The 11,927-nt window shown below is 37.9% G+C and overlaps 2 protein-coding genes across 3 annotated transcripts; one reads left to right on the forward strand and one right to left on the reverse strand.

Moving 5' to 3' along the window:
- The first annotated feature begins 670 nt into the window (after positions 1–670).
- On the forward strand, positions 671–3,637 carry LOC112504513 (rho GTPase-activating protein 5-like). The gene is made up of 5 exons (XM_025108449.1): positions 671–1,122; positions 2,030–2,150; positions 2,243–2,362; positions 2,676–2,906; positions 2,987–3,637. Exons 1-5 carry the CDS (start codon positions 728–730, stop codon positions 3,473–3,475), a joined length of 1,356 nt encoding a protein of 451 aa, XP_024964217.1. The 5' UTR covers positions 671–727; the 3' UTR covers positions 3,476–3,637.
- A 97-nt stretch (positions 3,638–3,734) lies between these two features.
- LOC112504514 (uncharacterized protein At2g27730, mitochondrial-like) lies at positions 3,735–8,693 on the reverse strand. 2 transcript variants are annotated; one of them, XM_025108450.1, is made up of 4 exons: positions 8,582–8,693; positions 7,098–7,221; positions 4,325–4,363; positions 3,735–4,226 (listed from the first exon to the last, which is right to left on the reverse strand). In XM_025108450.1, the coding sequence occupies exons 2-4, from the start codon at positions 7,197–7,199 to the stop codon at positions 4,020–4,022; spliced, it is 348 nt and encodes a 115-aa protein (XP_024964218.1). In that variant the 5' UTR covers positions 7,200–7,221; positions 8,582–8,693; the 3' UTR covers positions 3,735–4,019. The 2 variants fall into 2 exon arrangements, with proteins under 2 accessions (XP_024964218.1, XP_024964219.1); XM_025108451.1 differs by lacking the exon at positions 8,582–8,693 and adding an exon at positions 8,455–8,553.
- Between the last annotated feature and the right edge of the window lie 3,234 nt (positions 8,694–11,927).

The raw sequence follows: 11,927 nt of genomic DNA on the forward strand, positions 1-11,927 counted from the left end.
AAACTTTTGAAGATGTCATTTTTGATCATTTTACATTTTTATCAGCTAGTTTTTGTCGAACATGATTTATTCATCAGCTAATTTCCAAACATAACCTAAGCTAATTAAGTTATTAACATACATGCCCTAAGTTATGTATGAATAAACTTGTTTGTAAAGTTGGGAGAAACATGTTATGCAAAAATGTGACTTTTTACATAAAGCTCATTTTACAAGTTTACTTATGGGCTGTTTATTTACCTCTTAATAGTTTCATTAATAAGCAGCATCTGAATCGTTAAGAGATGAATCTTGTTTAGTAAAAAAAAAAATTATGTCCCTTAATGGTTCTAAAATCTGAATGATTTATATCCTGGGCCTCCTTTAATTATTCTGCACCCTAATTTCATTGTAAACAATTACCAAACAATTATATTTCATTTTATACTAATAGCATAAGAATTTCTTAATCATTTTAATCATTATATATCAAATCATTCAACAATTACCAAACAAAACCTATAAATCAATTTTTCCAATAAATGACACGCGTAGATACAATCCCTCACTTGACAAATGCCACTAAATCAATCCCCTCTTCCCTCCCAATTTCCCATTTTCCCCAAATCAAAACCTGCCTTTGCCTTCCAAATTCCAATCATTTCTTTAATCCCACCACCCGAATCTCAACCAATATTATTTTACTCTACAAATCGAAACAAACATAACCCAACTTCTTGTCTCTGCCATGACAGAGGTCCTCCATTCTCCACCTTCTCCTTCGTTACAAACTCACAATGACACGCCATTGTTTCAGTATGTAAATCAAGAATCGGAAGAATTACAAGAAGGGGTTTCTAGGGTTACGAATTGCGATGACGAATTGAAGGTTCGAAGAGAAAGGGATAATCAACAGTTGTCGTTATTGGCACTTCTGTTGACCCTTCTCAGAAAATCTTTCTGGGTTGCTTCTTCTTGCAAGACTACGGCTGCAGAAGAGAAGCAGGATCTTTCTGGTATGGAGATTGGATGGCCCACTAATGTGCGCCATGTGGCGCATGTTACTTTTGATAGATTTAATGGGTTCTTGGGTCTGCCTGTCGAATTTGAGCCTGAAGTGCCAAGAAGAGCCCCTAGTGCAAGGTACATTACACTTTACACATTTACGACCTACTTTCATTCAAGAAATCTTGAAATTTAGGCATTCTTGAACTTAATTCTGTATGCTTTTTAGTGATGGAAATTATAGAAATTGGGCTTGTATGTGTTTTCTTCTTCTGTTTTCATGATTGATGATGTCAATAGCACTTGTGAAATCTTATGAAATCTTAGTGATGTTGTTCTTGTTGCTTATAGTTCTAATTCATTATAATTTATGAGTATAAAGCTGTATTTAGGAGAATTATTGTTATTGTAAGTATAATTTGGAGCTTATTTTATGTCTTGTGATTGATATGTGAAGCCTGCAAGTCTAAGCTGTAATTCCCATTTGTAGATAGTGACATTCTCGACTCCATGTTTTAGCAAACCCGACATCCATTTAGGAAACTAAGCAGTCTTGTTAATCGTTGAGATGGATTCAAGAACTAAGAGAACAAGGTGTACAAGACATCAATGGTGTGCGTATTGTGGTCTTTAAACAATGAAAATGGATTGCATAAACATGGGATTCTTACGAACCTTGCGGAGTTTGTGCAATGATGCCCGAGGGAAGCTGCCATCACACTAATGACACTAGAAGATTAAACCACTCACATTCGATTAACATCCATTAACGAATCATTGGTTTATAATCTCTAATGCTCCATTAACCTATTTATCATAGATGCAATTGATAGATACAAGAGACGGAATGAGGAGAAGGGTGTAATGTGGTTGCTTAATACCGATGTCTGTAAAGAGATTTGAACTGACAACCAAAGGATTGTAAACCACTGATACCATTAGGCCAAATGCCACTTGGTTTTTGTAGTGTATTAGTTGAAAAGATGCCATAATGGTTTGTAGATTAAACTTACTAAAACATGTACTGCTTGTTGTTGGTTTGTAGTGCTACGGTATTTGGAGTTTCGACACAATCAATGCAGTTATCCCACGACTTCAGAGGAAACAGTATCCCCACGATACTCTTGCTCATGCAGCAACGCTTGTATAGTCAGGGCGGCTTGCAGGTCTCTAAATGCTTTCTTCTTCTTTTTCATGCAACGGAATCTGAATATGTAAGAAAGTTAGTCTCTTTAAGATTATTCTATGCCATTTGCAGGCGGAAGGCGTATTTCGAATCAATGCGGAGAACGGGCAGGAAGAACATTTGAGGAATCAGTTGAACAGTGGAGTGGTTCCAGATGGTATTGATGTACATTGTTTAGCAGGACTTATTAAGGTATGATATTGAAAATATTATGAGGGTAATTAGTAAATGACCTCTTACGAAGTGCTTTTGATCAGAAGGTCGATTAACCAAAGGACCCTGTTATACGAGGGACCTAAGTACTTTTTATTTGGTTGGCCCGATTTATACGGTACAGAAGAAATAGAAACGTGATTATGAGTCCCTTTTACTCGATCTAAGGATGAAAACCACAAAATAGATATAACGAATCAAACCCTGTTTCTTTTTCTTCGTTTTGTTGAGTCCTTTTTATGTAAAACGTAAAAAAATCACGAACGAAAAACTTGTTTGTTTGTGGTATTAGGCTTGGTTTAGAGAACTGCCTACCGGAGTTTTGGATCCACTTTCACCGGAGCAGGTAATGCAATGTGAATCGGAGGAAGATTGTGCTGCCCTGATCAGGCTTCTGCCGCTGACGGAAGCTGCATTGCTCGATTGGGCCGTTAACCTGATGGCGGATGTTGTCCAACAGGAACATTTTAATAAGATGAATTCACACAACATTGCCATGGTTTTCGCCCCAAATATGACACAGGTTTTGGATTCGAATCGATTGCCTCTCACTTCCATGAAAAATGTGTTTACAAGATTTTTGAGGTTTGCATCTTTGTGCAGATGGCAGATCCGTTGACAGCGTTGATGTATGCTGTCCAAGTAATGAACTTTCTGAAAACCCTCGTGACCAAGACTCTTCGTGAACGAGAAGATTCAGTTATGGAACCATCTCCTGTTCCTAGACAAGAGCCGTCGGATGAGAACGGCCACCACGGGCCACCACATCTCTGCCACAGCGGTGGTGGAAGCGAAAACAGAGAGGACCAATTCATCAATGAAGATTCCAGTGGTTCTGACTCCATTCTGTTAGATAACATAACCGACGATGATCACTTAAGCTACTCAACTTCTACGGAAGAATATGATGGACCCGGGTTCTGCGAAACACCGGTTCAAACCTGGCATGTTTGTAGAACCACCCAATTGAGTGGGTGCGATAAAAGCCAAGGATTGGCACTGGTGGTGGAACCTGTTGTGGAAAGGAGCAAGGGGATAAGCAACCTGAGCTCAATAAACTCACAGATGGAGAGGATTGGCGTTTGGCTGTGACCGGAGAGTGGCGATGGTTGGCGGAATACGACAGGTAAGACAAGCATTCTGTGTCGACATTAGATGTTGAAAATTGATAAGCTGTGATTGTTTTTTGGGTTTGTGAAGGATGGTTTTGTATGAATTTGTTCTGGTTAATCTCAATGATGTTTGTTTGTTTTAGGTAGCTTTTGTAAATTGCAGTTTAAAAGATCATTAAATGGTCACATCCACATGAATTATAAGTATTGTACCGGTTCCACAGCCATGAGAAAATATTACTGTTCATCATACTTCCTTTGGTAATCCTCACATGGAAAATGAGTCGGTCAGCCATGGGTATGTTTATTTCTACAAGTACCTAAACAAGCATATAGCCGATGAAAGCATGCTCTATGGAAAACATACCATAATACGGGTGTGATGGTACGTTTGGCCTATATGAACAGAAACTACAGCACCAACAGCTCATACAAACGTCTCGTTCTTATTGTTTGTTCATCTTAAACCAACACAGAAGGAAGACGGAGAAAGGACACCATTTTCACACACTCAAAAGTCTCGTTCAATCATGGAGTTCCTCGGTTTTTTTGTTCTTCGACTTAAGGTACCATCCAAGGGCACCAAGACCGGTCACAACCCCAGCTATGACCGCATAATTCCTGTTCTTGTCGCTTGATACTCCACCTGTTGATGCAATGGACTCACTTGGATTTGCATTGCTTCCTGAACCTGTACCTGAACCACCCGATGTAGCTTCTGCTTGTTGGCCCTGTATGTAGAAACACCAATCATCCACTAATCTCAAATCAAAATTCATAAAGGAGCCGATATAAATCTGTATGTTGAGACTTGAGAGTAGAGGACAACCTTTCGTGCAAGCTTTTCCAGCTTCTCTTGCTCGGCTTTCTACAGGCTCAAAATCAGAACAGTTAGAAATGCAGAAAAAGAACATCATCCAATAAGCATATTAACCTAGTGCCATAAACATGGAAACGAAAAGAAAAAAACAAATCTCTTCCAGCTCAACTAGTGGCAAATAAAGCCTAGGCCTTGGAGTTCCTCCCCATAGGTCGCCCGTTTTAGTCTCCTCAAGGCCGGATTTTCCAGGCTGTTATCTTCAGAAAAGACAAAAAGTAAAAACCTTCCAGCTCCATTGGCAAATAAAATAAAGCCTAGATCTTGAGGCTCCTCCCCATAGGTCACCAATTCAATTATGCTCCAGGTTGGAATTTCCTGGCTATTATCTTCAGAGCTCCATGGGATCCGTCGAGGTGTGCGTAAACTGGCCCGGACACCCACAGATACCAAAACAAACCCACAAGCAGAAGCATGTAATAAACACACAAGCGAAGCTATAAATGAGAAAAAAAGGTAGGGATCATATTATGTATAATATACAAGATCCACGTGATGATGTTGTCCGTCATAATTTACTTTTTCTTTATTTTTGTTCTTGAATGGCCTTAAGTTCAATAATATCCAGATTTTAATTGCATCAGAGTGACCAGCTAAAATGTTTGTAGGCAACAACTTTATATGCCACATAAAGAGGGTATCATATCGAAGTTAAAGAGGATATATTATCACGATAAAAGTTGGGAATATTTGCTCTGTTTTAGCTGAAATGCAAGCAAGAGGAAAGAAAGAGAAACGATTAGCTGAACAGGGACTTCCCTACTGAATGGGCAATGCAATGAATCAACTGGTAACATCTGATAGAACAAAAGTACATATATGTTATCTATGTTGTTATCGCGGTCAAAATTTGAAATAGCGGTCAGGACCGTGATTTGATAGAGCGGTTATCATGATGGTAAAGCGGTGTATAACAGTCCATATATAGCGGTTCGTGTAATCATTACAGTTATATATAAATGTATGAATAGATGCATAAAATAATATATATTTTGAAGATGAACATAAGAACCGGTGAATAGAAGAGATGAGCAATCAATGTTGGAAGACAATGTTGTTGTGAAGAGAAGATGCAAAATATAGACTGGAATAGAAGAGATGAGAGAGGGATAGCGAGTTTAGACACCAATATTGCAAATTATAATCAGCCCCCTAGCTTGTAGTCTCTTAATTGACTTCTCTAAACCCTTTAAAAGGACAACTTAAAGCCCAACTCCTAATTTTCACACCGCTATTGCAAGTCAAAATTGCGGCCCAACTGTGGTGATTAGTGCCGCTATTAGTGGAACCACTATTTCCCCTAGGACTGCTAACCGCTATAGTACCACAATTAAAAGCATGGATGTTATAAATATGGATTAACTGCTATGCTATAGATGACATTATTTCAGAATATCAGCATGCTGCCATCAGTTGTCTACCGGATCATCTCCAACAAGAATATGAACTACTCTTTTCCATTTACATTTACACATACAAAGATAAGAGATGATAAGCTCCAGATATTAAACATTATATACCCACTGAAAGCTTGATGAAAATTCTAAAATGCAACATGTGAAAAGAGTAACTGATTTTGCATGAAGGGGGATTCTCTTCCTTTATTCCAGGAGATCATGACATCTTGGAATGAATTGAACTTCTTAGTACACAGTTGTAAGATATTTTCCTACTAATCTAAATCTTTTTGAGAGTCGGCATAATTTCTCTTCATATTGACTTCTCTGACACCTCTTGTCCTTTTAATTAGCAGTTCCGCTTCAGGATCCTTGTTTGTTTTAATTAATGTTCCTCTCATGTGTCCCTGTTAACTTTTTTGTCAACTGTATTTGTTTCTTGTTTGCAAACAATACTCTGCTACTTAGCGCACCTGGTTCATTTTATTTTTTTCTTTTACATATCGGGTCTTCACGAGGATAGCCTCTCTACTCCTTGGGGGTAGAGGCAAGGTTTGCATACATCCTACCCCCAAGACCCTACCTCTGTGAGGGGTACAATGTGTTCGTTTGGTTGGTTATTGATATCTCTGGCACATGATGTATAAAGAATTAAAGATGCATCATGCATGTGCAGGTATGAGTTGCATGTGTAGGAATAACCAGAAGTCATACACAGAAACCTCAAAAGGTTACAGAATGAATCTATGAACACCTGCATCTAGACCAGAACTTCTAAAATCCAGTGACATATTGCATGGTTACTTGGAATTTGGTAAACTTGAGCAAAAAGAACGAATTTCTCTAACCAGTTATCCAGGCATGAAACAATAAGAACTCACTGTTTTCTTATGCACACCCATTTCTGACTCCAATAAGCTTCATTCATTCACGAGGACTTACACCTCCCTTACCATCATCAATGCCATTCCATGGTTGATGGAGCCTGCTACACAACTAGGCCTCAGGATTCCAGGCTACTTAACACAATTTTTATGACCCTGGTCCCGCCCATTGATTAGGATTGGAAGCATGCATAATATATTTAAGTTCTAGGCTCAAGGCTAAGTTATTTAGTAGGCTACACGGCCTGTGAAACATTGAGTGGTTTCATACTTTCATAAACCAAGCCAAGTTCATGGCATTGTTATTGAAAAACGTAAACACATAGAATGCCAGAAAAACACCCACATGGACTATATTCATATGTTTATATATAGGCGCATCTTGTTTAAGAAAGTTTATAAGTTACGCATGGAAGACTTGCATCAGTTAAAACCAGGGCTTACCTTGATGTAAACATTTTCTGCAGCCTTTTCCTCCTCGCTAAGTATTTTGCCACTGCTTGAGAACCTGCGAGACACAAATCTAACTGCCTGCCTTGTTGCCATGGTAGTCTTTCAGTGCTTTCACCTTAAACATGAAAACGATAATCATAGTCCATCAAAAGTTTAGATGATAAAGATTCTACAAACTAGAATGATATGACAATGCATGCTATGGATATGTCATTAACAATACAAGGTTACAGGAAGCATGTAATATTCGTAGAGTGAATTCATCTAATTTCATGCAAAAAATGATGCAGAAATAAGTAAATTGAAATAGCTGATGACAGCATATGATGAAACAGAAAATTCAAAGCAAGAAGGCCCAAGAACTAAAAAAGTTTCTGTTACCAGTAACACTCATTTGCTCCCTGTATAGCCAAACTTTGTGTGTTTAACTGTGTGGGAGTGTGTGTAGAACAAGAGGGAACAGTAAAATAAACCCACTTCATTAACAATATTTCATTCTAGGTTTTTATTTTAAGTGGACTTTAATGCATATAGTACCTTCAAACATATAATCATTGCCTATAAGTGTTCTTTGAGCAAAATTAATGTGATGAAAAAATAAGCTCTCAATTGAATATCAAAACATCCGACTACCATCCTCAATGAACCTTTAAGTCAAATAATCTCCGACCTTAACATCAAAACATCCACTCACAAATACCACAAGGGTGATGCCTGATTGGTTTGTACTTGGCTCCAAAGGTCAAAAGTACAGGGAGATCCTAGGTTCAAATCCAAGGAGGAATAAGAATTCCCTTTGGCCACGGAGGTTCAAATGCAGTGACTCCGGGCTATCTGCTGCAACTGCAAAGCAGGTGGTCGCGGATTAGTCGGCTCACATAGGGTTGGATATCCAGGTTAATAAAAAAAAACATCCACTCACAGTCCCTCGCCTAGGTTTCAATTTTACTGACCACATACATAGACATCCACAAGGGGAGTGCTTAGTGTGAAAATGCCATTTTGCATGTGTATTGATAACAACAGAGCGATTGTTTCCATGAACAACAGCCCTCTTGTGAAAGAGTGTGAGCAGAAGGTAAGAATCAAGCTAAAATCGTCATCCTTACAAATTGCAGATTCATCGATTTTGTCGTGTTGTCAGTAGCGGAGTGGTATTATGGACATCTAACACAAACATACAAATATTTCCATTGAAGAAGATGCCCAGTTTGTAATTTCCAAGGGAACAAATAACACAAATATTTCAAATCCATCCTAGGTCAATAGCAAAACATACAGCGTATGATCCGCTAAGTCGCAATTGAACTGTTGGAATCAAAATTGAAGCCCAGATAAAAAAGCTCACTCGTTTTGAAGGCAGATTACACAACGAATCTGTACCGATCATAAAAACCCCAACAAGAACAACAGCAAACATAATAGCATACAAGAAGAAATGCCAAATTGTCGCAGAAAAGATACTTGTAAGTCACCTTGAGAGAGATCGAGAAGGAAACAATTTTTGGGTTTAAATTTTGATGAATTGTGAAGATCAAACACGAAACGGTAGAAGCTTCAAGCTGCTAGCACACTCTTGTCTGCTTCGAGAAAGGACTTTTTTCCGAATAAGTTTTGGGCCGACCCAAGTTGATTCCGAATATTCAAGAATGGGTTTTAGGGTCCGGTCCAACATATTTGTTGGGCCCATTTTACCTCGTTTCAGCCCAGAATTATTCACGATTAGAGATGGTCAAATGGGTACGGTCTGGCCCGGGACCGGACCTACTTGGGACTGTTTGGGACCGCCGGGAACGGTTACATTTTTCGTCAAAACATTAAGCCTGGCCTGGGACCGGTTTGGGACTTGTTATAGGCCCAACCCGGGACTGGCCCGATTTTTCAAAAATATTATTGTTTTATTGTTGATACCTAACGGTCATATGATCATTTTTTTCCATTTTTAACCGTCTTCTTTTTGTCTCCTTTACCATTTAATATAAGTCATATGGTATATGAGAGAAGATACCAACTAACAAACATTCATGATTCTTGTTATAATTCGTGATTTCGTCTCACATCCTTGCAAAAAAAAACTATCTTTTAGGTGTATTTAATTTACCTAATTACTTATTTTCAAGTGTATTAGAATAACATTTTTGTATTCTTTAATAAAAACTTCAAAAAAGAAAATTATGTAAAAAATCGATTTAAAAAAATGCATAGGACCAATTTGGGCCCGGCCAGGAACCCGGACCGGTCCTCATAACTGGTTACAAAGTACCTTAATCGGGCCTCGGATTTTGGTCGAGACCGGGACCGGTTACGGGAATAGTGTTTGGGACCAGGACCGATTTGAGCCCCGCCTAGCCCGATCGGAGACTAATTTTTTGCCATCTCTATTCACAATTTTATCTATCTTCTTTTTAATCATTCATTAGTAATTCAATCAAATACAATACAACTTAAATGTTTCATCCTTTCAAAAATAAGTATTAACATATCTATTTTAATTTATCTAAAGAAATGTCTATTTAAAAAAAAAAACCAATATAACATTAAGACTAAAAAAACCCACAAGAATACAACATATGTTTCTGCAAGCTACAAAATCAACCCAAAATAAGCTATCTCCAAATAAAACTAATATAAGCTAAACCGAACATAATGAACCAGAATATCTCTTGTAACCAAGCTCACCTGATACCAAAATAGGCAACAAACAAACGCATAGCGAAACCAACAAAATTCAATGCTTTTTAAAAATCGAAGTGCAACTCAAAAAGGAAGTCAACAACATCCATATCTACAAAGCAACTAAAGCCACTTTGATTATGTAAATGTCTATATTAAGAGTAAGGGGTCGTTTACTAAACACTTACCGTGTAAGTGCTTACCAATAACGTGTACAATTCTTCTTGGATTTCTATTTTGAAAGTGGTACAACAAATGGACAATAATGGTATTTACCTTTTTTTTGTTTTTGCAAAAAAAAGTGGATGATGGGAAGTCTATGTTCTTTTGGGATGATGTTTGGTTGGGAGATTTATCTCTGAAAGTGCAATTTTCGAGGGTATATGCGCTTGATCATGAAAAATCGGCAACGGTCCAAGATTGATTGGTCCTAGGGGACTAGAGTTCCATTTTGCGTAGACTGTCGAGAGGGGGGGTGGAGGAGTCGCAGATGTCCTCTTTCTGGGAGATTCTCGCTATAGTCATGATTCAGATCAAAGACTTAGATGGGTATGGTTCCTCGATGGTTCTGGTGTGTTCTCAATGGCTTCCACTCATAATTTTATACACTCCAAAATGTTGGTGATAGATCACTCTTCTAGTAGACGGAATCAACTTGTTCCTATCAAGATCAATGCATCTGCTTGGCGGTTGAGTTTGAGCAAAATTCAAACCCGAGACAATCTTGATAAAAGAGGAATTAACATGCATTCCTTCTTATGTCCGGTTTGCGATTTGGAGATTGAATCGGTGAGTCATTTGTTCTTTTCTTGTCAAATGGCAAGGGATATTTGGAAGCAAATTGGTCGTTGGTGAGGTTTGGATATTACAGAGTATAATCCCAATTCGGAATGGATTAGGTGGTTATTATCTTTGCGGTTGAAGAAAATGGAGTCGGCTTGTTTAGAGGCAATTGTTCAAACGGCTTTACAGGTCATTTGGTTTTTACGGAACATGACTCTTTTTAGGCTTTTTAAGCCTAAGAAAGTAGTGCTGTGGGATAGTATTGTGACCCATTCGCTCTTCTAGGTTCCAAATAGGTGTAATAAGTTTAACATCAACTGGGTGGGTGAGTTACAAAATCTCCTTCTTGTTATTTCTTACATGTAATTTGTTTTTCTATCTTCTTGCTAGTTTTTTTATAAAATTTCCGCCTTTTTGAAGAAAAAAAATATTAGGCTCTATTCATAAATAATAAAAAATTATGATTTTTCTAAATAAAAATAATAAATGTTGGCAAAAGTAAATTATCTTGTGCTGTAGTACCCACTCACCATTGTTGAGATAGATGATATGGTGTCTTCTTTGCGTTGTGCAAGCTCTTTTCCACTTTCTTACCTCGGGCTTCTTATTGGAGTTGATATGAGCAAGGTGGTAAACTGGACCTCTATCGTAGAAAATTTCAGAATAAGCTGGCAAATTGGAAAAATGAAGTTGATACCTTTGGAAGTCAGATGACTTTGGTGAAATCGGTTTTGAAAGTTTGTCACTTCATTACTTCTCCTTGTTTCGTGCCCCAAGTTGTGTGTCGAATTTGTTTGAAATAGTGACGAAGAATTTCTTTTACGGAGGGGGATGGGTCGATCGCTAAATTGGCTTGGATGAAATAGCTTAATGTTCTTTAAGGGTTCGAGTGTGGAGGGCTTAATATAGGAGTCTCAAGGCCCATAATCTAAGACGTCTAGCTAAATGGTGGTGGCATTTTCTCGAGGAAGAAAATTTGTTTTGGAGTTAGTTAAGTAGAAGTTCATATGAAAAAGAAGGTGGTTTAATTTTTCCAGAGCTAAGCTCAACAAAATTGGATCGACTTGGGATGAAATCTTAAAAGGGAGACGTGACTTAGACATTTTTGGACTAAATTCCGCTCTTCTTTCAAGAAATTTATCAAGCATGGAAAAGTTACTTACTTTTGGCTTGACAAATGTGGTAATTTCAGGTTGTGCATGTAAAACCCGTAACTCTGTTATTATTAAAAGATAAATTTTAGGATTATCAGATTATTCAGTTGCAAAATTGGAAATATTAAGCTTTTAGTACGAGTCGTTAATCCTGTTTGGCTTCATGGTCTAAAAGAATGTTAGATTTAGTATTTTCAGTTTTCGAAAGTCC

Source organism: Cynara cardunculus, unplaced genomic scaffold, assembly GCF_001531365.2.
Source record: "Cynara cardunculus var. scolymus isolate 2C unplaced genomic scaffold, CcrdV1 Un_Scaffold_5856, whole genome shotgun sequence".
Classification (NCBI taxonomy): Eukaryota; Viridiplantae; Streptophyta; class Magnoliopsida; order Asterales; family Asteraceae; genus Cynara; species Cynara cardunculus.